Raw genomic sequence first — 26,825 nt, forward strand, 5'->3', positions numbered from 1 at the left:
TGGACAATACCCTGAACCAGCTCCCTATTCAGAGTAAGAGCCAAAGTCCTAATAATGACTTATGAAGTCATTCATAACCTGTTCTGCCAATCCCTGCTCTTACCTCTTGGACCTCATCTCTGACTGCTTTCACTCTCCTTACCTCTACTCCAGCCACAAGTGTCTCCTTGCTGTTCTAAACAAAGCCAAATACTCTCCATCCCAGGGGTCTCTGTTCTAGCCATCCCTTTGCTAGGAATTATCTTCCCCAAATTATCTACTTAGATCACTCCCTCATATTCTTCAAGTCCTTGTGCAAATCTGACTTCCAAATGAGGTCTATTATGATTATTCTATTTAATACTGCAACTGCCCAATTCTTACCCCATATATATATATATATATATACACACACACACACACACACATATATATATATATATGTATGTATATATATATATATATTTTAAACGTAGATTTTATTTATTTTTGGCTGCGTTGGGTCTTCGTTGCTGCGCGCGGGCTTTCTCTAGTTGCGGCAAGCGGGGGCTACTCTTCGTTGCGGTGTGCAGGCTTCTCATTGCGGTGGCTTCTCTTGTGGCAGAGCACGGGCTGTAGGCACGCAGGCTTCCATAGGTGTGGCTCGAGGGCTTCAGTAGTTGTGGCTCGCGGGCTCTAGAGCGCAGGCTCAGTAGTTGTGGCGCACAGGCTTAGTTGCTCCGTGGCATGTGGGATCTTCCCGAACTAGGGCTTGAACCCAGGTCCCCTGCATTGGCAGGCGGATTCTTAACCACTGTGCCACCAGGGAAGTCCCCTTATATTTTTGATCTCTTTTTAACTTTCCTATAATACTTATCAAATTCTAATGCACGGTATAATTTATTTAATATGTTTATTGTTCCCCCCCACTAGTATGTAAGTACCTCCTGGGCAAGTATCTTGTTTGGTTCACTGGTATATCTATTGTACCTAGAAGAATGCCTGGCATATTGTAGGAACTCTACACAATATTTTAAATAAATGACATCAGTACTTTGGAAGCTCAGTAGAAAGACAATTAATACAAAGTGTGCAATACTGGCTGAAAACTTGTTTTTCTTGTTCCTTCTCTATTATAGAATCCTCTCTGAAAATGGCAGAATCAGTTTAAGCATCCTTTTCTTGGCCCTTTTCTAGAAAAAAATACAATGTTCATAAGCTTTATTATAAGCTCATCACCAATTTAGAACCCATGCTCTGGAGACTGGAAGAAAGCAAAGAACCATTATTAGTTGATAGTCCACCAGCATTTTGCTACTAAAAGACACAATGATGACCCGAAAAAGGGGGAGAAAAATCTAAAAACCACTTCTGGTTGCTGATAAAATCATTTAATATAATGAAAAATTTGTAAAACATACATAGAGAACAAAACCAAGCTACTACAGAAAATGAAGAGCAGTAAGGCCTTTCTCAAAAAGGGGAATGATTTCTTACAATGAAAAGCGAAGATCTATATGCCTCACTAACAGATACTGTAAGTACATATATATACTGGAGCTGTCCCCAAGGGATTTCTTTCCCCAAACGAAATCTGTTCACACGTTTTTAAACAAAAGAATAACCTTACAGACCAGTAATTCTCAATTTTTAAGGTGTGCTTTCAGTTTTCCATTGTAAAAGAGCAGACAGAGGAGACTCTTAGGGTGAGGGTATTGTTCTGAAAAAGCTTCTAAAGTGATTCTGATGCTGACATACACATGAATAACATCATTTTTACTAACTTCTACTAGGGTTAAACAACTCTTGATAGATACAGCTTTTCAGAAATGGAGTGGAAGGCTGTGGCATACAAAATCACGATTTGATACTCTTCAGGAAAAGAGAAACCCACTACCAAAATTCTTAAAATGACTGTTTGAACTTGAGATACCTCCCTGTCCTGGACTTTCCTACTAGCTTAGCTTTAAGAGCAAACTGTCTGTTTTCTTTGGCCTACTTGCAACTCACACAGCTGAAATTATTTACTTTGAAATATTTTGTTTTGGTTTGGTTTTAAAAAATAAAAGAAAAATGAATGTTCCGGATTACAGCCATTTTAGACAGACTATGGTGAAAACACAAGAAAATCCATTTATAACTCTCAAATGCATGGTCTAACAAAATGAACATTAACAGACTCTTCACAACTATGTTCAGTTTATAAGCCATAACAGATTAAACCAAATATATTCTGCTACTTGGCAAAATCGTGACAGTTCTCCCTATTTCAAATAGTATCATGAATTGACTGAAGACTCAAGAAAAGACAATTAACTGTCCTTTTTCAGGGGGTTTTAAAATGTGTTCTGCTGATTCTCCACCTACTGAAGGGTTGTAACCAATACTGAGTGAGAGAACTAGGGCTTATTTTCACAGTAGGCAACTATGAAAGAGTATTTCTTTGTTTTGGTGCCAAGGACATGCAGGCTCTTCTGCTTGAAAGTACAATGAACCTGGTACCTGAAAGTCATTCAGTCTGATGCCTGTGTCAATGCTGAACAGAGGAAAACACTGCTTGATGTCGTTATTACAAAGCCAAAGCACAGCAACAGCTAACAGGGAAATAGATGTAAGGAACAGAACTACATATAATCACCAATTCTGAGAATGGAAGGTAAAATGGATTGCAGTTCAGATGTTGCCAGATGAACTATGAACAAGAATAGTTAGCAAAAGGAAGAAGTGACAAAAGGAATCTTAGAAGTTGGAAGAGAGGTTGTAAGACCATGAAACTCATTGCAGGTATATTCACACACTGTGGATACGCAAATATGCCCTAAGAATATTAAATCTTAGAAACAGCTGCTTCCATCCCATGTTATGTATCATAAAAACTGAAAAGTAATGATCTGTTACTAAGTTCTCAAGCTTCGGGGCTACTGATAAACGAAGTTAGTAGCCTATGGTAAAACTGTACTGCTACAACATTCATATAACTAAATATCAAGCCAGCAAAGATTCTACTCCTACCAACCTCTCTTCACTTTCTCCTTACAATAAAGGAGAGTTTTCTTTCTTCTTTTAGGGGGATTTTCGAGTATCAGTAGAAAAAGTTTATACTGAACTTTATGTAACCCTTAAGTAAAGGAAGTATGGAACTATGGCAGAAGTAAAATTTTTCTATTTCCTTTCCAGTACAAAATCTAATGACTACTTAAAACTTTATACCTGAGAATCCTTTTCTGAGTGGATCACAGGTTTTTGTGTGACTTGAATCTTAGATTACCACATGAAAATATGTCTACTCAATTTTTATTTCATCTGCTCTGTACCATTTTTAAGATTTTTAGTGTCATCATATTTTCCTCACTTTCCTTTAAACATCCAAGAGCAAAGTCAACAAATATAAGTTAGAAAGACAATTTTTTAAACGTTCAATTTCTGAAGTTTATTGCCACCTTTACCTCTTTTGTCTCTTCTGGGTCTGAATGATCCACAGTTATATAAAGATCATTTTGTAGATATTTCAGAGCACTAAGGGGATCCATTTGGGCCTTCTCTTCAAACCTAGAAAATGTAAACAAGAATAATTGTCTAGAGTTATGAAAAAAACATCAGAAATGTCTTTTAAACCCAGAGTGGAATACTCTGTATCTGAGAAGATATTGTGGATATCTAAAAATCCTGTGCTTAAGAATCCAGAAGTAAGAATACTGACACATATATAAATAGCGTACATGTGGAGTCCCTGGAGATGTAATGGTAATGTCAGGCTGTGGTGCTAGAGACTGGATAAGAGCATTTCCAACCCTCCTCTTAAAACTATAAGCTAAGATTAAATCAACTACAAAACATAGCGAATATGTTAAATATTTTATATAACAGAAGTGCAAAATAGCCAAATATGTTTCATAAAAAAACAAGTAGAGATAAAATAAAAATAATTTCCTAGATTTGTGTCATATACTCTCCACTGGAGGTGTTTAACAGATACTTCAGAAAGTGAAATTAGTTTCTTCTTTTTTTTTTTGCGGTACACGGGCCTCTCACTGTTGTGGCCTCTCCTGCTGCGGAGCACAGGCTCCGGATGCGCAGGCCCAGCGGCCATGGATCACGGGCCCAGCTGCTCCACGGCATGTGGGATCTTCCCGGACCGGGGCACGAACCCGTGTTCCCTGCGTCGGCAGGAGGACTCTCAACCACTGCGCCACCAGGGAAGTCTGAGTATAGTTTCTTTTAATGAGTATCATTAACACTGATTAGATATTTTTAATGAGACTATTTCCATGTCTCAGTAATAACAAAAACTGTAGCAATCATTTATCAATCATTTGTTTTGTGCTAGACACTGTATCAAGTATCTTACATATATCATTTCATGTATCCTCCCATAACTCTATGATGAGAAGTTTATCATCATTTAAAAAAAAATAAACAGATGAGGAACTGAGCCTAGTAAATGAACTTGGCCAAGCTAAGACCTAGTAAGTGGCAGAAGTAGAATTAAACTCAAGTATCTCTGATTCCAAAGCTGAAAGGAAACAAAGGATTTTCTTAAATTAAAAAAGTCTGCTTGGGACTATATATCTATTTAAATAATGATAATTCCTTTTTAATAGCATAATTAGATATGTACTTATTTCTAATAAACTGGTATGCTTTTCAAAATATTATACAGAAAGAAGACATTTAATTTCATTTGGGAAAGGAAAATAGTGAAGAGCCTTTCATAACTGTGTTCAGCTGATGGCATCAATAATTTCCTGTCTTTAGAGCTAATCTCAGTGATAGGGTACCTGGAGGGGCAACGACTGGCAAAATATTAGTTTTCTTGTACCAGATAGTACCCTGATTGTCAGCCAGTCTTACAACCCTCAGATGAGAGTCTTAGGTCCATGTTACTCTACCATCTTGTCCACAATGAATTAGACCAGAGTTTTGGCACCTGAGCCAAAAGCAATCGTCTTGAGCTTGGTGAGCAATTTTTAAAGTGGCCTGGCAGAATTCTTTCCAATAGGGATACGCTCTCTAGGGAACTTTCTGTAAGAAGATACTCTCTTAGAGAATCTGAATGTGAGATACACAAGGACACAAAAAATATACAAAACACAGAAGGCAATAAGCAGAAGATATGAGATGACATATTCCTTCTCTTCCTATCCTTCTCTCCCTTCCTTCCTACTACCTAGCTACCTAGCCACCTACCGAAGCCATAAGAGAAAGCAGAGTCAGGAAGTAGAACAGGAAAAGTAGACAGAAAGAAGCAGAAAGAGAGAGGCTCAGTTACAAGGAAAGCTACTTCAGTAGCTTCTAGCTATTAGAATTGTCTCAGTATCCTAAACAATTCTCTACCAGGCCTCACTGTTCAAGTGCTGAGGAAGCACCTTAATTCTCTGGATATTCTCATAATAAATTCTTTTTCAGTGAGATATCCTAAGTATGTCTTTATCCTTGTAACCTGATAACTTAACCAACACACACCTACTGTACTATTAAATAAATCCAGCAAAGGGATCCATTTTCCTGGAAGGTGTGTTCTCTCTTTCCTTTTTTAAGCTTTTTTGTTAGCCCACAAAAACTTACTACTGGACTTGTGTCTGCAGTCTAAAATTATATTTCAGCCAACAATTCTGCCCTCTACCTAAAGGAACAAGGAATTAATCATATTTAAATTTTTTTCTTTTGCCCCTTTCCACCCCCAAATCATCAATATATTTGGAAACTTGAATGCTATACGAAAAAACAGTGGCATTTTATTTTCTGTATTATGTGGCACCATTAAGAACAAAGACACTTTCTTGGCATTCAATATACTTCTCTCCCTTCAAATTTATATTTTAACTAAAATTTATACTTTAAAATTTATATTTTAACTAAATAGTAGCAAATTTCAAAGGTTGATTATTTGCCCAATCACACGAACTTGCTACCTTTCAACTTCAGTCACTTTATTTCATGAATCATTCTCACACTCACAAGATCTGCTAGTCTTTCATAATGTAATTAAAAATTTAAATAATTTGTTACTGATTATTTTCCTTATCCACTTTCATTTTTCACTTTGTGCCTTTACTAGCACAAGTCACTAATGATGTTTTGTACTTAAAACATGAAACTTAAAACATGCCATAATATATATTTCAGATTCCCATAAACTGTCATTTCACCTGTCCACTGACAGATTTTTAAAGGAGAAAAATGACTGCCAAAGATCAAAAATAATACTTCTTAGGATAGGTTGGTTGTGGGAAAATGAATAATTCTACTTACTTCCAGAAGGAATGAAAATTAACTTTCTGGAGGGCAACGTATAATTCATCAAGTCTATCGTTATCCTACAGAAATTTTGATAGGGGTGCATATGGAAGTATATAATAATATTAACTACAGTGTTATTTATAATTGCAAATAAGTTGGAAATAAGCTAAATATTCAACAAAAGGAGACTAGTTAAGTAAATTACACAGAATAGAACACTATGTAGCCATTATAATTATGATTTGTATTTTTATTTTTTAACATGGTAATAAGATGTTTATAATACATCACTCATTAAAAGACATCAGATTCAAAGCAAGATGATCCTTATTTTTTAAACAAAAATTCTATTTGTGCACATAAAATTCAAGGGATACACACCAAAATATTATTTTTGAATGGTGGGATGAGGGATGATTCAATTCTTTGTGGTGGGGAGAGAGGACTTTTTTTTTCTTTATTAACCATGGATTACTTTTCTAATTAAAAGCCAGAGGAAAGGGCTTTCCTGGTGGCGCAGTGGTTGGGAGTCCGCCTGCTGATGCAGGGGACATGGGTTCGTGCCCCGGTCTGGGAGGATTCCACATGCCGCAGAGCGGCTGGGCCCGTGAGCCATGGCGCTGAGCCTGCGCGTCCGGAGCCTGTGCTCCGCAACGGGAGAGGCCGCAGCGGTGAGAGGCCCGCGTACCGCAAAAAAAAAAAAAAAAAAAAAAAAAAAGCCAGAGGGAAGTGTTTATAAAGTAAGTTCGAATTCTTTACATACAGCACTAGACAACCTTCTTTAATCTCTAGTGGACTTTTGGTCAGGAAATTTTTTTTGAAAGCTCAACTCAACATTCTAACTATAGTTGTTGTATCTGAAGTAGGAAAAAAAAAAAATTATGATTTCCCCGAATTTGTCTTATTGTCTTATTTGTCTTAACCTTTTAAAACAAAGTTTAAAGTTTTTTTAAACTTTTAAAAACAAACTTTAACATTAAGTACCAAGGAATAATATTTTAGCAACGTAAACATTAGCTGAAGGTACCTCAAGCTTAAATCTTGTTAATAAGACAGAATTTATCTCTTGCCATCCAGCCAACGTGACGATTCAGACCTTTTGTCCTATAGATTCTATAGAAAATACTCCTTAATTATTCATAGTAATAACAAAGTAACAGAAGCAACTAGCTTTTGTTATCAATTTATCTCTCAAGCACAACTTGTGAAAGCAGAGAGAGAAATAACAAGCAAACATGATATGATAAAGGAACACAAACCTAACATACACCTACAGAGATTTTTATTTATTTATATCCTATATAAAATATAATACGTAATTATATACTAAACATATAAACACACATGTGTGCATGTCTGTGTATATACCGATGTGTACGGGGTGGTGGTGGTGGTGAAGTGGTAACTCTGGAGTCAGAATACACAGCATCAAAGCCCGGCTCTGTCACTTACAGCTGAACAACCTTAGGTCAGTTATACAACCCACTTAAAAACGCTTCCATTTCTTCTTTTATAAGAGAGTAGTAATAACAGTACCTACTCCACTGTCTTATTGTGAGAATAATATGCAGGATCTAGCACACAAAATTGCTCATAAATGGTACCTATTATCATCATTAAAAGCTAAACTTCTCTCCCTCCAAATTGTAAATTTTTATTACGATCTAACACTACCAGTAACCAAAGGGATAGATGTATTTTTCTACATTTTTCAGCTTATCACCTGCTAAGGCTAAAAAGCAAACATGACTGAGGAGACATATGAAAATGTTTGATTACTTGATTTTGCAATTAAATGGCAAAAGTAATGATGTAAAGCTATAATCATATTTGAAGTTGTATTCTGAAATATCAAATTATAAAGAGATTATTTACTCCACTATATCATCACATTCACTGTTAAGAGAGTTATCAACAGGTCAGTCACATGCCAATAATCTTCATATGCCAATCATCTAGAACTGATATAATCTGTAGTGGTTAGGCCTTGAGTTACTTGAAGGTAGGTTCATCACGTTCATAGAAACTTTTTCCATTAACAGCTGCAAAATATCCTTGCTCTATCTTTAATAATTTTTAGCATCAAGATCTATCTTCACTTTGTACCATCCTTTGAAAGAAGAAAGCAAAAATAAGGAGAACAGGGCATTTACAAAAGTCATGATCTTCATAGTACTTACAGTGTCATGTTACTAAATTGCCAAAGACAGAGTCACATCTCCAAAGCTTAGCTGATAATGCTAAATAAAATAAAACCAACAATAGCTGATAATGCTAAATAAAAGTTTTCAGTGATTTATTTTTATACCTGTGTTTTCTTATGAGGTACTTGCAATGCCTCAGTAAGTAATCTTTTGAAGGCCTACACAATTTCAGTGACCAGAAGTCATCTAATCTCATCTTTGGGGAGCAAGATTTTCCTGGATTCCCACCAAATAAATAATGAACCTGTAATAAATAAAACAAACCAGATTTTAAAAACATGCATGCATACTCAAGAAACTACGAAAGTCAAAGTAAAATTTCTTCATTTTGGTAGTAGTGTGTAACAAGTAACTTCTTTAGCTTTACTAAAGACTAAAACATTATTACATGTCTACTAAAGGCTGCTTCTGCTTTTTCTCAAGTTTCCATTTTACTTTAAAGTACTGTGACTACTTCCCTAAATAACATTTTCTATTAAAATAAGTTGTATCACCACAGTTACACTGACAATGGAAGACATAAAACAAAAGCAATGATAGTAAGAAGCTATTCCAAGATACTGAGTTTGCTTAGGGCAACAAATAATGGGGATTATCAAGTTAATCAAGTGTTGATCGTAATAAAAAATGATATCTTTTAAAAAACTGACACACAAGTTGAATCACTGAAGGTCAACAGTAACTAGAAACTTTAAAAATTTTAGCATCTTACTTTTGCTTTAGCCTTAATGCTGAATATTTTTAAATGGCATATATGATTTGTGAAGTAACTTTTAAAATATTTTTCTATTATTCAATTAATATCAAATAAGAAATGTAAAAGGAATACTACAATGATTTCACTATTATAATTACAGCTTTAGTAATATTCTGTACTCAAAGTGTTAAAGCAGTTCTTGAAAATTTTGAAAACATTTATAACCAGTAGTGTTATACAACAGAGATATTATTTATTTCTGTCCTATAGATGGAAATTCACTTATCCTTTAATTTGGGAGACTCTCAGAGAAAGGGCTTTTATTTACTCCCATGGTATCTTTTACCTAAAGTTCTCAAATGATAGAGGATTTAAATAATCATCTATGGCCTAAACAGAAAGAATACAGGTTCTGTCAGTAATTTACTATGTAATCTGAGCCCAATCATTAAACATGTAAAATTTAAGGGAGAAATAGCTAAAGAAACCACTCTGAACACTTAGGGACACTAAAACTTCAGAATTCAGGACTGTTTTCATAGGCTGATGGAACAGATTATGTCAATCATAGATTGGAAAAATAAAGATAAAAAGACTTCTTACACAATGGGAAAATCTAAAATCAGGAAGTTATATATACCTTTTCATATCATGGAAAAAGGTATACAAGTGCTGAAAACTGTACATCTTCTACTTGAATATTCATATTGTATTGACAGAAACAACAGGCCATGCTATGTATCAGATCTATGCAGCTAAGAAGCAGCAACCACTGACCATTTTCATAAGAAAAGTGTCAGGAACTGTGGACTATGCAAAAATCTTTATTCTCTTAAGGAATTTTAGGGACAAGGTGATATCAAATGTCTGCTACGTATTCTAGTAAATGTCAGTCATTTTTATTCAAATCTACTTAAAAATAATCAGAAACATATATTTTGAGATTCTTTCCAATTGTACATCACAGAAAGTTTACAGGTCAATGTAGTTAGTATACCTTGTGTAACTCATCATATACAAGCTGATGGGCAAATCTTGGACATGGTTCTTCCTCCTGAAGACTTTTACTTGGATTATCCTTTGCAGCTTGATCATTCTTATAGACGCAAGACCTGAAAGACATTGCTTTTAAGGCATTCTATCTTAGAAAACTAGCAGCACACATAATGTTAATACAATTGTAGCAAGCAAATTAACGCAATGTCTAATTACAAACAAAAAATTATAAATTTGTTCACATCAAATCTTAAAAGTTCTGGTCACCCTCATAAAATAATCTGAATTTGTTAGAACTGAGTTCTGAAGTTCTTTAATGTCCATCAAAAATCTCACTCAAGAACAAACTACTTCGTGTTATGAAACAGGATCAGCATATATGAAGGCTTAAACCAACGGCTGAAAGAGTGATATCACATTTATCTATTCACAATAAAAAAGCTCACAACAGACTTCTTTCATTCTTACTGTAAATAAATGTCTTATTTAGAAAATAATAAATTCCTTAGCTGCTGAGCACCACTCTCTATTACTGAATGGAGGAAGTTCTCTGAAGTTCCTCTGTTTTGGAGAATATTCACTTATGTAGTAATCACAGAACATTAGAGCTAGATCCTCTAGGTCAGTATTTTTTGTTTTTTTTTCCTGCGGTACGCGGGCCTCTCACTGCTGTGGCCTCTCCTGTTGCGGAGCACAGGCTCTGGACGCGCAGGCTCAGCGGCCATGGCCCACGGGCCCGGCTGCTCCGCAGCATGTGGGATCCCCCCGTACCGGGGCACGAACCCGTGTTCCCTGCATCGGCAGGCAGACTCTCAACCACTGCGCCACCAGGGAAGCCCTAGGTCAGTGTTTTTTTTTTTTTTTTTTGCGGTACGCGGGCCTCTCACTGTTGTGGCCTCTCCCGTTGCGGAGCACAGGCTCCGGACGCGCAGGCTCAGCGGCCATGGCTCACGGGCCCAGCCGCTCCGCGGCATGTGGGATCTTCCCAGACCGGGGCATGAACCCGTGTCCCCTGCATCGGCAGGCGGACTTTTAACCAAGGGTCAGTGTTTTTCAAAGCAAAATGTTCAGCAGTTCTGTGAGATGCTCTGTGACAAAAGGGTCCTAGTTTGAAAATGCTAAATAATAATGCTCCCCACCTTGCTCTAGTCAAACTGCTTCATTTTATAAAAACTAAGAAAAGACCTGGGAACATTAAAAATACATGGTTCTCAAGTTTACACAACTACTTGGTAGCAAAAGCTAGACTAAAATACAATTCTCTTGACTCTCAGACAAAGAAACATCTACTAATTGAAATAATTCAGCGGTAAAATCCATTTGCTGAACATCACTGTATACACAGGCACTAGTACTGACTTTTCCACTCCCCAATATTGATATTAAAATGTATGACATCACAAATTAACATAAGCCTTCCATCTCTCTCTTCTTTTGAATAAACCAACAACCTCAAATAAATGTTACACTGTGACTGCAGTATAGACAAGAGCTACTTACCAACTATTCCTTACAATGTCATAAATCCAGAATGAATTTCTGACATTTTCTTCCCTCTTTTCCTTGTCTTTGCTGAGTCCAGATAAGACATGTATTTCATTCAGTTCTGGATCAATGGTTGCTCTCTGTGTGAATCCTGTCATTGGAACTATAAATTGAAAGAGAAAATAAGATGACAGTATTAACATTACTTAACAGGTTAGTACTACTCTATAAAAGATTACTTCATCCTTACTCTGCTCTACTTGTGTCCACAGCACTTACCTTCTAACAGACTACATAACTTTTATATTAAACAATAATCAGTTGTTTCTTGCCTTCTCCCCACTCAAACGTAAACTCTATAAGGGCAAAGGTTGTTTGGTTCACTGTTTTGTTCCCAGTGCCTAAAACAATTGCCTGGCATATAATAGTTACCCAACTATCTGCTGAAATAAATGAATGCTAACTACCAGAATGGAGTTAGAAGGAGGAAAGAGATAGAAAGAGGTATGCAATGTAATCATTTTTATTGAGGAAAAGGGCAATGCTTTATTTAACTGATTTATTATCTGGGTCAGCTCTAATTTAATAGCAGAGACAAAATATTCAAATCTCGACCAAGAAAAACAAAAATTTGACACGCCGGTTTGTTCAATAAGGTCAAAGTCATCTAAAATACCTGTTCAAGACCTACAATGAAATGACATAATTTCCAAGAAAAATAAAATAAAATAAAATATTTGGGGCTAAAATATGCCATTTTGTTTTCCTGAGTGGCTCGAATTCCCCAGAGTTAATTTTCTGAGAAAATATTTTATTTCCTGAGAAATCCATTAAATGAGTGATGGTCATTCGGCATTATCCAGTAATTTGTAAAACACTGATATAGCAAATGCAAATTTTCTCACTATTATTACTTGGAAATATTAGTTGAAATATAATTTTATGATTCACAACATACTTGCCACAGATCTAAAAACAATGCCACTGTTTCAACACTACATTTCTTTTATACACGAACAATTATCATATACTGAAAAAGCTACACAAACATCAGATTGAAGTAAAACATTTCAATCAATCCAGAATACTATGGGAGGAGATGCTAACCACATTGATATTTATTCATCTTTACCTACTTTAGCAGGGCCAAATGATGCAATATGTATTTTTTCCTAGTTTAATTCATGGGTCCTTTCACATTCATATTCAATAAATTTGTCTGGAACATTTTAGAGACTATCCAAATGCATCCCACAGTAAATATATTAAAAAATTATACACACATATATAACACAATACATAATTTGTATGCATCCATACACAAATACATTTATCTTTATACACACACATCAACCTAATCTTAACAATAATCTCAACCCTCATAATACATAGTCTTTAGTGGTTATGTAAAGCCTGGTATTTTCTAATTAAGCCTTGGTAAACTTTCAAAAGTACCCAGGTTCTGACCTCTGTTCCTGAGATAACCTTGGAAGAAAGATAAAACAGTAAAGAAATGAAATCATTTTCATTAGTTGTAGAAGTGGAGGACATAACTGCCTAAATTTATTGCACTTAAATTTCTTCATCCCATGTAGAATTCTATAACATGGGTTGACAAACTATGGATTGATCTGACCTGCCTAGGGTCAAATCAGGCCTCAGTCATTCATTTACATTTTGTCTGTGGCTGATTTCACCCCACAATAGCAAGGCTGAGTAGTTGCAACGACAATAATTACATCTGGCTCTTCATAGAAAAAAATTGCTAACCCCTATTCTATAATCTTTTAAAATGCAAATATGAGAGATGTATGACTTATTATAAATGAATGCAACAAACTGCTTACCTAAAATAAGGACCCATTTAAATACCTTAAATAAGGAACCGGAAATTTCTGAGTGGAATGGAAATCCGTGCAGAGGGAAAGAGATTTTTGAATTCTATAAAACGGGGCTGGGTCACCGAGAGGAGAATAAAGGAGTACTGGGCTAGGGGAGGCATGTGAGAATGTTACATGCTTTCTCTTCCATACTGTCACATTTTACCTAGAAGCAGCTTTGTAGCAGAAGAGAAAGATGACAAGTGTTGCTTCTCAAAAATGAAAGCAGTGGGCAGGTTTACAATACTCAGGGAGGTAAGACTACCATGTTTATAACATCTGTACTATAAGAATTATAAAAAATTACTTTGATTATAAAGCGGATTAGAAAGTATACACTTCCCATTTCTTTGATCTTTCATATACAATATGCCTTTTACTCTGTGTAATGTTGACTTTTGCCTCAAAGTTACACATTTAAGTCTTTTATTGGCTTTTCAAACAGCTTTACAGAATATCATTCACATACCATATAATTCACCTGTTTAAAGCATATGGCTTGGGTTTTTTTTAGTATATCCACTATAAAACCATCATCACAATCTAATTTTAGAATATTTTCATTACTCCAAAAAGAAACCCTGTACCCATTAGCAGTCATTCCCCATCCCCTTTCACATCTCCCCACAGGGTCACTGCATCATTTGACATGTCTATCAACAATGCAGCATAGACAGGCAAAGTGAGAGGCTTGTGAGATACATAGATCAATTAGGAGGCTGTTAACAGTGCAATGGTGTGGACTGGACGAAGGCAGTAAGGAAATATTAATAAAGAAGCACGATTTCCATCAGCAAAAAAAAGGGAGGAGATGTTATGTCAAAAGTACAAAAATCTCTGGACTGGCTTAACAGAGACCAAGCTTGGAGCAGAAACTTGTGAAAAATAAGAGTAAAAATGTTTCACTGGGGGGCTTCCCTGGTGGCACAGTGGTTGAGAGTACACCTGCCAATGCAAGGGACACGGGTTTGTGCCCCGGTCCGGGAAGATCCCACATGCCATGGAGCGGCTGGGCCCGTGAGCCATGGCTGCTGAGCCTGCGTGTCTGGAGCCTGTGCTCCACAACGGGAGAGGCCACAACAGTGAGAGGCCCGTGTACCGCAAAAAAAAAAAAAAAAAAAAAGTTTCACTGAAACTTTTTCGAGGTATCCAAATATTTTACTCTAAGAATATTCAAATGTACAATCTCTCAGGACAGAATTTTTATTACTCCTTAAGTTTACATACCCTTACAAATATAATTTTTATTGCATACTAATGACAAGGAAAAACGTTTATATATATGTGTGTACGTGAATTGAAGAAACATAAAAGAACATACACCAAAAGATAAATAATAGTTATTGGAGAGGGGGAAGTTAGGACATTTTAACTTTCTATTATAGAATATGAAAAGTTTCAATATATATTGATTTTATAGTTACAAGAAAAGAAGAAAAATCTAAACCAAAATACAGAAAAAAAATACATCTGGGTCTAAATACTGGGGACTATTAGTAATAAGTGAAAAATTCTCACACATCCTCCCAAATTTCTCATGAACAAAATTTTACATTAATATTTGGAATGCTGTTATTTAGATGGAAAGGGAATTCATAAAATTGTCAAAAGACAGTTTTACTGGCACTAAAAACAACGTTTTTAAATCATTTAGTTGCAAAACTAAAACTAGGTATTAAAAAGTATTTTTGATTTTTTTCTCTAAAATATAAAAATGAAAACTTACATCTGAAGAGTTCCTAAAGATCAGGGGGTTAATTCAAACTTACACTGAATGTATCCATGTTAATGGCCTTCTGTGTAAATTTTACAAATTGGACTTAAGTTTAATTCCTATTTCTACTCCATTCCACATACAGTAACAATTTAAAAAACATTTCAATACAAAAACCAATAAAAATAATTTTTCCCTCTGATTTGAAAAGATACATGCACCCCAATGTTCACAGCAGCACTATTTACAATAGTGAAGACATGGAAGCAACCTAAATGTCCATCAACAGACGGAAGGATAAAGAAGACATGGTGTGTGTGTGTGTGTGTGTGTGTGTGTGTGTGTGTGTGTGTGTGTGTAAAATGGAATACTACTCAGCCATAAAAAAGAATGAAATAATGTCATTTGCAGCAACATGGATGGACCTAGAGATTACCACTAAGTGAAGTCAGAAAGAGGAAGACAAATATCATACATCATCACTTATACGTGGAATCTAAAATAAGATACAAATGAACTTATTTACAGAACAGAAACGGACTCACAGACATAGAAAACAAACTTATGGTTACCAAAGGAGAAGGCAGGTGTGGATAAATTAGGTGCTTGGGATTTGCAGATACAAACTACTATATACAAAATAAACAACAAGGTCCTACTGTATGGCACAGGAAACTATATTCAGTATCTTATAATAATCTATAATGGAATCACTTTGCTGTACCAGAAACTAACACAACATTGTAAATCAACAGTACTTCAATAAAAAAATAATAAAGTTTTTCATATCTACCTTCAAAAGCAGTCTGGATTTCTCCAAGAAACTATTAAAAATGTCCATTTTCTGTAATACTCTAAATCTAATGTGTTATCTCCTTTGTAAACAGAAGGAAAAAAACCCCCATTTTTCACTTTAAATGAAGATTTTATGCATTCTTATTAAAGAAAATTAAAATGTAAAAAATTACATGTACACATGCATCAAAGAATTATGGTCTAGCCCTAGTAGGCATTTTAGACTTGAATTTTTACTACTGACAGAAGCTGCTTATGAAATCTAAAGGTTGGGGCTTTTGGTTTTAGACAGAAAACTAAACATTAACTACATTACCCCTCTTTCCCATCATCCCGCTTGAATTGGCAGAAACAATATTCTAGCAAAAAGAAAAACAAAAAAAAAGGTCTAGAGAAGAAGAAAGTATGTCAAGAAAGTATCAATAGATAAGAAATTTTGAGGAATCTTGAGAAATAGCAGTTGGGGTTATACTGACAGGAAATCACAGCCAAGGAAAAGACAGCCCAACTCACCAGAGATAAAAGATGGAAAATTTCAGAATAAGTCATCAAATACAAAAAGCAGGAGTAGACCTTGAGAAGCACTCCTGTGGGAGAGCTTCTAATAAGGACACAGGGTTCTATTCTCAGTTTACGCATCCTATAAAAAAGCCTGCATGTACCATGCATTTATACAAAACCCTCAGTCAGTGTCTGATTTAAGGGAGAAGGCCACTGGGAAAAAGAGACATACAATGCACAGGAAACCACTGTCAACTACCTTTCTTAACTGATACATAAACTTATTCATAAATTTTAATATTTAGACAGGAATCACGTGACAATATGAGAAAAAAATCAGCAATGTAAGGAGGGACCTAGATGAACAAACAGAACAACAGGAAAAGATAAATCATAGAAAAGAACAGAACTTAGAAGAAAGAACGCAAACTCATTATCCTTGTAGAGAGTGAAGAGAACATTACATGTGTAAAACAAAAATAAGCTTCCTTAAAAAGAAGCAGAGTATGGAAAGATATTAAAAAACTATGACAAAAAAATGAAATAACAAAATGAAAATAAAATGTGCACAGTTAAAAACAAAGTCAGTCATCTCAAGATAAAATTGATAAATTACCAGAATATATAGCATAAAGATATAGAAATTATGATAGAAATGTTAAGAGATACAGAGGATAAAGCCATTGAAGTAAAAACTTTGTCTGAAAAGAGCACCAGAAGGAGAAATGAAATAATGTAGAAGAAGGAAATAAAGAAAATTTCCCTGAATGGAAGAAAAACAGTGGGTGTCCTGTTTGAAAGAGCCTGGGGCACTAAGCACGTTTTATTAAAAAAAAAAAAAAAGGTGGGGGGGCTTCCCTGGTGGCACAGTGGTTGAGAATCTGCCTGCCAATGCAGGGGACACGGGTTCGAGCCCTGGTCTGGGAAGACCCCACATGCCACGGAGCAACTAGGCCAGTGAGCCACCAACTACTGAGCCTGCGCGTCTGGAGCCTGTGCCCCACAACAAGGGAGGCTGCAACAGTGAAAGGTCCACACACCGCGATGAAGAGTGGCCCCCGCTTGCCACAACTAGAGAAAGCCCTTGCACAGAAACGAAGACCCAACACAGCCAAAAATAAATAAATAATAAATTAATTAAAAAACAAAAAACAACTAGCTTGGCTATTAAAAAAAAAAAAAAAGACTTTATATACATATCTCCTAGTGAAACTTCAAAAATTCAGGAATTAAAAGAAAATTCTAAAAGCTTCTGTGGAGGGGAAAAGTAGGTTATTATATACAGAGGAATAAGTATCTAACTAACATTAGACCTTTTATCAGTAACAAAGAATGCTAGAATACAAAATGGAGTAATAACTTTAAAATTCCTTGGAATATAAAAAGATATGGAACTAAAATTCTATTTCCTGTTAAACTAGCAACCCCAACAATGAGGTCAACATAAAAGAACTTTTGGATCAGCAGAAATATTAAAGTTCATATCAATGACTGCATCTGAAAAGATTCTTTCAGGAGCTATTCCAACAAACAAAAATGAATCCAAGGTAAAGAATGACCTGGGATGTAAGAAATACTGGCAGTGATATATGACACAGGAAAAGAAAAGGAAGTTTGAAAGAAAATAAAGACCCATTAGGTCTTAAGCCTTGTATAAGACATTTTGGAATGAAAAAGTTTTAATAATGCAGAACATGTTCTTCTCTGTAAGTCCAATCACAACACCTGAATTTATATGGTGCCCCATTCCCCTCCCCCATCATATTTTCACTGCTTAGAATTTTGTTTGTCTTCAGTCAACAATAAACTTCCTCAAGGTAATTTGATCACCACCTCTCACTTCTAGATTTCTCATGAATCTTGCTTTCAAATGGGTTTCCAATATGGGTTTTCATATTGAAAGCTTCGAGGCAAAAATACCTGATAATATTTTATTTTATCCTTGTATGAAAGTTAGGAGGATATAAATTGCTTGGTTCAAAGACATTTTCCTTGAGTATTTTTAAAGTTTACTATTTTCTTCCATTCACTATTGCTGTTGAGCTGATACCTAGCTCTCTATCTTCTTGTTCCCTGCAGGTCATCTGCTCTTTGTCTCTGAAATCTTTCAGAATTTCCTTTATGTCTTTAATATTCTTAATTTTACTTTAATAAATATGCCTAGGTATGTGTTTCTCCTTATTTTTCCCATTTAGCATACTACACGCCCTCTCACCAGTCTGAAGCCTTTCACCTTTTCTGAATTCTAGGAAATTTACCTCTTATTTCATCAATTATTTCAACTTCTTAAATTTTCATTTTTGTCTTCTCCTGGAATTGCTGTTATGACGCACAGGCTCAGCGGCCATGGCTCACGGGCCTAGGCGCTCCACGGCATGTGGGATCTTCCGGGACCGGGACACGAACCAGTGTCCCCTGCATCGGCAGGCGGACTCTCAACCACTGCGCCACCAGGGAAACCCAATGATTCTTTGTTTTCTGATATTGAGTTGTATGAGCTGTTTGTATGCTTTGGATATGTATGCTTCTCCATATCCTTTTCTTTTTTTTTTTTACATATACAAGTATCTATTCTCTTTCAAATTCTCTTCCCATTTAGGTTATTACAGAATATTGAGCAGAGTTCCCTGTGCTAAACAGTAGGTCCTTGTTGGTTATCTATTTTAAATATAGCAGTGTGTACATGTCAATCTTAAACTCCCAATCTATCCCTCCCCACCATCCTTCCCCTCTGGTAACCGTAAGTTCATTCTCTAAGTCTGTGAGTCTGTTTCTGTTTTGTATATAGATTCACTTGTATTATTTTTTAGATTCCACATATAAGTGATATCATATAGTATTTGTCTTTGTCTGACATTTCACTAATCATTATATTCTCTAAGTCCATCCACGTTGCTGCAAATGGCAATAATTCATTCTTTTTTACGGCTGAGCAATACATACACATACACACACACACACACACACACACACACACACACCCCCCACACCTTCTTAGGCCAATCATATGTTTACAGGCACTTGGGTTGCTTCTATGTCTTGACTATTATAAATAGTGTTGCTATGAACATTGGGGTACATGCATCTTTTCAAATTAAAGTTTTTGCTTTTTCCAGATATATACCCAGGAGTGGGATTGCTGGATCCTATGACAGTCCTATTTTTAGTTTTTTAAGGAACCTCCATACTGTTTTACATAGTGGCTGCACCAGTTTACATTTCGCCAACAGTGCATGAGGGTTCCCTTTTCTCCACATCCCCTCCGTTTGTTATTTGTAGACTTTTTGATGATAGCCATTCTGACAGGTGTGAGGGGATACCTCATTGTGGTTTTGATTTGCATTTCTCTAATAATTAGCAATGCTGAGCATCTTCTCATGTGCCTGTTAGTCATCAGTATGTCTTCTTTGGAAAAATGTCCATTCAGGTCTTCTGCCCATTTTTTGACTGTTTTTTTTTTTTTTTTTGCGGTACGCGGGTCTCTCACTGTTGTAGCCTCTTCCGTTGTGGAGCACAGGCTCCAGACGCGCAGGCTCAGTGGCCATGGCTCACGGGCCCAGCCGCTCCGCGGCATGTGGGATCTTCCCGGACCAGGGCACGAACCCGTGTCCCCTGCATCAGCAGGCGGACTCTCAACCACTGCGCCACCAGGGAAACCCAATGATTGTTTGTTTTTTGATATTGAGTTGTATGAGCCGTTTGTATGCTTTGGATATTAACCTCTTGTTGGTTGCATCATTTGCAAATGTTTTCTCCCATTCCGTAGGTCGTCTTTTCGTTTTGTTGATGGTTTCCTTTGCTGTGCAAAAGCTTTTAAGCTTGATTAGGTCCCATTTGTTTATTTTTGCTTTTATTTCTTTTGCCTTGGGAGATTGATCTAAGAAAATATTGCTACGATTTATGTCAAAGAGTGTTCCACTTATGTTTTCTTCTTGGAGTTTTACGGTGTCATCTTACATTTAGGTCTTTAAGCCATTTTAGTTTATTTTTGTATATAGATGAGTTTGAGTTTATTTTTGTATGAGGCAATGTTCTAATGTCATTATTTTACATGTAGCTGTCCAACTTTCCCAACACCACTTGTTGAAGAGACTGTTTTTTCTCCATTGTATATTCTTGCCTCTTTCCTTGTAGATTAATTGACTATTAAGTACGTGGGTTTATTTCTGGGCTCCCTATTCTGTTCCATTGATCTATATGTCTGTTTTGTGCTAATACCATGCTCTTTTGATTACTGCAGCTTTGTAGTATAGTCTGAGGTCTGGAAGGGTTATACCCTCTAGCTTTGTCCTTCTTTCTCAGGATTGCTTTTGCAATTCTGGGTCTTCTGTGGTTCCATATAAATTTTAGGATTATTTTAGAACTTCTATTATTTCACCTGAACCTGGGTTTCTACCACTCATTATTTGCTTTTTGTAAAATTCCAACTAGCTTTTGACACTCAGTGATGTAGTACTTACTGATCTATCTCAGTTACATTAAGCCACAAAGAATTCATCTCACTGAATAGATCAACCACAATTTATTTAACTGGTTACCTATTGGTGGATAATTAAAGTTGTTTCCAGATTTTTTAATTTTGCAAACAATACCACAATAAGTATCTCTGTACAACTTATTTTTTATGCATCTGTACAAGTATGTAAGTAGGATAAATTCCTTGAAAAAAATGCTTGGTCAAAGAGTATATGTATTTTATATTTTACTAGATATCAACATTCAATGAGTGACCTTTTAATTTACATTTAAAAAATTTTTAAAACGAATGAAGCTGAGCATCTATATAGAAGTAAGTTTGCCAGCTATTTGAATTATTTTTTTCTTTGAACTACCTAGTTATGTCGTTTGCCATTGTTCTACTAGAAAATTACTCCTTTTTTTATTGATTTGTAAGAGTTTTTTGTTTATATAGTAGGATATTAACCTTTGTCTCAGTTGCTATTTTGTCATTTATTATTTGACATTTAAGTATTTTTCCATATAAAATCTTTTAATTTGCAAAAAATCAAACTAAATCTCTTTCTTTATAACTTCTGGGTTTTGTGTCATATTTGGAAAGGTCTCCCAATCCTAAATTATTCAAAACAATTAGACTTATTATTATTTTTGTGGTACGCGGGCCTCTCACTGTTGCGGCCCCTCCCGTTGCGGAGCACAGGCACCAGATGCATAGGCCCAGCGGCCATGGCTCACGGGCCCAGCCACTCCGCGGCATGTGGGATCCTCCCGGACCGGGGCACGAACCCGCGTCCCCTGTATTGGCAGGCAGACTCTCAACCACTGCGCCACCAGGGAAGCCCTAGACTTATATTTTTATTTCTTAAGTATAAAACTTGAGTCTACCTAAAATTTTTTGTGATAAATAGACATCAATTAGAGTCAGGGTTTTACTTTTTGCTTATTGCCAGGTCTTAAGTGACATTTCAGTGTCATTTATTGCATAATCTATTTTCCTTCTCTGACTGGAAATGCCACTTTACCATATACTAAATTCTCATATGTACTTAGGGATATTTTATATTATCTGTTGTATTCCATTCCATTAATCTGTACAAAATTGTAGCTTTATAAATATTTAGTAATATTACATTACCTTTCATTTTCAAAATTGTCTTTAGTGTTCTCAAATGTTTGTTTTTACAGGTGAATTTTAATTCACATTTACTATCGAATAACCCAAATTTTATATTAAAAATGTGAGATACTTTTATAGGCTTATAACTAGCAAAAACACCCCTGTGAGAGTGAAAGGTGGAAGTTATGGAAAGTTATTATTACCAGTAACGTTGAGAAGAAAAAAAGTACATAATCCAATTTATCAGAATAATGGCACACCTAATATAAAAGATTCTAAATAGAAAGCAATGAAGCCTAGTTACATTAAAAATAAGCACTACCATTTCCTAGCTCAGTAACTAATCTTTATTAATGATAGCAAATCATTAGCTTCAGAGTCTTCTATGTATTGCTGAATTGGCCTTATTTACAGTTAACTCATAGAAGTCTAAAAGGGTCAAAAACATAACTTATCTCTCTCCCTCACACACACACACACACACAGATTAAGAAAAAGAAAAACAAAAAAACCTCAATGTCAATAAGCACAATAAGGACATTCCCAGGGCTGAAATGAAAATCAGTAAGATTCTGCTTTTAAGGTTTTCACGAAAATATGTTTATAGATAAATCATATCTTGCAGACATAACTAACATAGCCCTCATTTGTTATTTTCACAGCCTGATAACAGCAAAAAGGAATGAAATTTAACTGTCAAAATTCTGGAGCCAGATGAGGCCTTAAGATCAACTGGTCCAATCCCCTCATTTTCAGATGAATAATCAAGTCCAGAGAAGTTATACAACTTTGCCAAAGCTACTGAAGGATGAGTGGCAGACCCAGATGAAGAGAGACCAAATCTTCTGACTCTGAATTCACTATTCTTTCAATTATATCAATCTGCCACTATGCTCAGGACAGAATGGAATAAACAGTGGCAGATGTGGGAAAATACAGTCGACAGGATTTAAGGAACACAACAAGTAAACACATTAACTACTATAGAACAGGGATTAGACTGTAAGAGCTCTGTATCATCACTGCCCAACTTAGTATCTGGCAAATGTTGAAGACACAATATATGTTTGTTATCTTGAATAATACAGATATGAGAAAGTAATCCCAGTATAATAGACTGAGTTTCTTTAGCAAACCATAAAGTTCTGGTGGTGTGACAGACCTTCTAAACATAATTTTCAACTAGTGTTAAACAGAGCTTACATATGGAGAGTCTGCTAAACCCCTTGTGTTCACATACTTATTGCCAAAAGTTATTCAGAAATAAACCCAAATTTTAGATGTGCTGAATTTTGATGTAATTATGTATGTGTTAGACACAATACTAATAAATCCCTTCTTTCCAAGCAGCTGTCAATCCACTGATTTAAATTAGTTTCTTTCTAAGGGGAACATAAAACTGTTACACTCTAGTTAAAAAAATGAGAGTTGAATAAGAGTTGATGTTTTTTCAGATCTTAAAATGTTAAATCTGAGATAATTCATTTAAGTAATTATAAAGAGCAATCATTTAAGATTTTACAGTATCTGACTCAATAAAAAATTATAACAAGCAGCAGCAATTTTATAATTAGATATACCGTCTCTAATTGGTCTCAACAGTTCACACAAATTTCTTCTAAGATTGCAAACAATCCAATTTGAAACTCACATAAAAGCAGTTTTAATCAAGTAACCCACATTACTGAACTGCAGATAAACATAGTAATTATGTGTTAAGTCCATTTCAAATTATAGTAATTAACTGTAATAAAACAGGTTTAGAACAGTTAATAAATAGAATGTTTAAATAAGCTAGAGCATCTATATAATAAAATTGGTATTTTCTCAGAATACTTAATAATGTAGAGGTTTAAATAGTACCCTGTCTTGTCCTTAAAAGGATTTTGAATGGCTTACATAATAAGTAATAATCTAGTAAGATAAAATTAAAATTTAAACAGACTTTTAAAAATCAGGTAAAAGTAACTCTATGGGAAGACAATACATATACCATAGTTCTGACATGAGGTTTTCTGATTTGTCTAACTTAATCCAGTGAAAAAACTTTTAGATCTAGAGTACTGAAAAGACTGAATGTTCTTTAGAAATCCTGAATAAAGTCTGTGTATTTCAGTTGAGCTTTTTTACAGGTTTGGAAAAGCAGAGTCAAAATTATACTGCCAGATGAATATTCAGAATCATGCTAACAATTAAGGTTAGAACCATATGCTCTAATTCCTAACTTGGTTTGAGGAGTTAAACAATTTCAGGAGACAATGATCTATAAGCTAAGATCTGAAAGATGAGCGCAAGTTAGCTACATTTTAGAGGTAGGAGGAAAGAGTGATTCAGGTAGGGAAAAGAGTATGGGCAAAAACCCAAAGGCATGAAAAAATATGCTATCGATAGAGAATTAATATTCAGTGGTCATAAAACAAAGAATTGGTGGCAAGCTGAGGGTGGACACCAAGAATGGGGAACTACCTAAGCTGAGGCATATCATAAAGGAATCTGAGTCAGGCTGAGTTTAGACTTAATCATGAGGGCAAAGAGGAACGATAAAAAGAGTTTAAGCAAGGGAGAAGAAAAATCATCAGGTTTATATTTTTTAAAAGATATTTTCTGGGAATTCCCTGGCGGTCCAGTGGTTAGGACTTGGTGCTTTCACTGCCGGAGGTCTGGGTTTGATCCCTGGTTGGGGAACTAAGATCACATAAGACTCGCAGCAGGGTCAAAAATTTTTTTTTCTTATCTTAGTACTAAATCAAAAGGTAAGGTGTCAATCTACTTTTTTTTCCTCCCTATACACAACTGTAAGATCCATGAAGTTAGAGCTTTTATTCACAGTTGTAACCCTAGTGCTTAGATTATTATCTGGCACCTAGTAGGTGACCAAGAAGTATCTGTTGAATAAATGTTGAAGTGTATGGTTCTGTACTTAATTGGTAACACAGAACAGCTGTATTCTGCTCAAAGTGTGGAGAATGGGTTGGGTGAGGGATGGGGTACACAGGAAGACGACGACTAGAAACAGAGGCCAAACAGGTGTTGGCAGTCCAAACTAGTGAAATAGCAATGGGAATAGAGAGAAGATGGGAGGTAAAATTAACATGACTTGATTACTGGATAGATCAACCTGTAGGCAGTATTGACATATACTTGTGAAAACTGATATACCCAACAATGACACCAGCCCAAACTAGAGAGTCAAACCATCCCTACTCCTAGAGTAGCCATAAGTGAGATACAATTTTACTTAAAATATAATTTGGGTCACTTACAGACGTGCAAAATAAGGTGAGACATTAAGTAACTTGCCGTAGGTTATTTGATCAAGGACTGAGATAGGCTCTGGAGAGCTAGAACAGTGATCCTCTATCCTGGCCACTGTTCAGAAACCCGTGGGGTAGGAGTGGAGGGTGCACAGGAAAGACAGAGAACAGGAGGCTTAAAGAAGAGAGCAGAGAAGGGAAAAATGGGAAGGAAGAGAGGAAGAGAGAAGAGTAAAGGAAGGAGGGATGGAAGTGACTTATGGGAAGGAGAGAGGGAGACAGAAAAAAATAAGAAAGAAAAATGAAAAGAAAGTAATTTCAGTTTCACTCTAATATGCCAACAGAGCCACTGAGGTTCCACAATTCTAAGTAATAATGGCAACATTTTTAGGCAGGAAAATTTTCCGAGTAGTTCTAACCAGATACTCAATTCTGCCATAAAAATCCTCAGTGGTTGTACATATAGGCTTTGGACAATGCAACTTACAGGCATACTGTCAAAATTAACCACTTGGAAAATGTACATTTAGACAAAAGTGATACTTTCAAAACTTTAATCAGATCAAAACCCTAGCATTCATTTGCAGCAACATGGATGGACATTCTAAGTGAAGTAAGTCAGCCAGAGAAAGACAAATATCATACGATACTACTTACATGTGGAACCTCATGTAACAGACTCACAGACATAGAAAACAAACTTATGGTTACCAAAGGGGAAGGGGGGTCAGAGGGATAAATTAAAAATTTGGGATTATCAGATATAAACTACTATATATAAAATAGATAAACAACAAGGTCCTACTGTATAGCACAGCGTACTTTATTCAATATCTTGTAATAAAGTATAATGGAAAAGAATCTGAAAAACAGTATATATACACACATATATGTATTGGGTTGGCCAAATGGTTTGTTCGTTTTTTCCCATATGATGGCTCTAGCAGCAGTTAGTTGTCTTTAACTTCATTTGAAACAATTTTGTTAGATTGTGACAGCTGTCATATCAGCGTGCATTTAAAAAAAGACATCAAAACTGGTGAATTTCTGTGTAGCCATTTTAATATTTAAGATGGAAGAAAAAAGCACCATTTTCGGCATATTATTTCAAGAAAGGTAAAAACATAACTGGAACGCAAAAAAAGACTTGTGCAGCATATGGAGAAGGTGCTGTGACTGATTGAACATGTCAAAAGTGGTTTGCGAAGTTTCGTGCTGCAGATTCTTACTGGACGATGCTCCACGGTCGGGTAGACCAGTTGAAGTTGACAGCAATCAAATTGAGACATTAATTGAGAACAATCAACGTTATACCACACAGGAGATAGCCGACATACTCAAAATATCCAAATCAAGCACTGAAACTCATTTGCACAAGCTTGGTTATGTTCATCGCTTTGATGTTTGGGTTCCACGTAAGTTAAGTGGAAAAAGCCTTCTTGACTGTATTTCCGCATGCGATTCTCTACTTAAATGTAATAAAAACGTTCCGTTTTTAAAACAATTTGTGATGGGAGATGAAAAGT

General features: G+C 35.7%; 1 protein-coding gene across 4 annotated transcripts in view; it reads right to left on the reverse strand.

Annotated features, from left to right (window-relative positions):
• The window catches only part of MKLN1 (muskelin 1), a 178,651-nt gene that overhangs the window by 15,325 nt on the left and 136,501 nt on the right, over positions 1-26,825 (reverse strand). For 3 of the 4 annotated variants that reach the window (XM_027101903.1, XM_027101906.1, XM_027101904.1), the window contains exons 13-16: positions 11,596-11,743; positions 10,097-10,211; positions 8,507-8,646; positions 3,405-3,507 (exon numbers count right to left, since the gene is read on the reverse strand). In XM_027101903.1, coding sequence (XP_026957704.1) covers positions 3,405-3,507; positions 8,507-8,646; positions 10,097-10,211; positions 11,596-11,743 — 506 coding nt within the window. Of the gene's footprint in view, positions 1-3,404; positions 3,508-6,867; positions 8,309-8,506; positions 8,647-10,096; positions 10,212-11,595; positions 11,744-26,825 lie in introns of those variants that run through there. The other variant, XM_027101905.1, reaches the window with a different exon arrangement.

This window comes from Aethalodelphis obliquidens, unplaced genomic scaffold (assembly GCF_003676395.1).
Source record: "Aethalodelphis obliquidens isolate GAN/ISIS:26980383/991018 unplaced genomic scaffold, ASM367639v1 scaffold5, whole genome shotgun sequence".
NCBI lineage: Eukaryota > Metazoa > Chordata > Mammalia > Artiodactyla > Delphinidae > Aethalodelphis > Aethalodelphis obliquidens.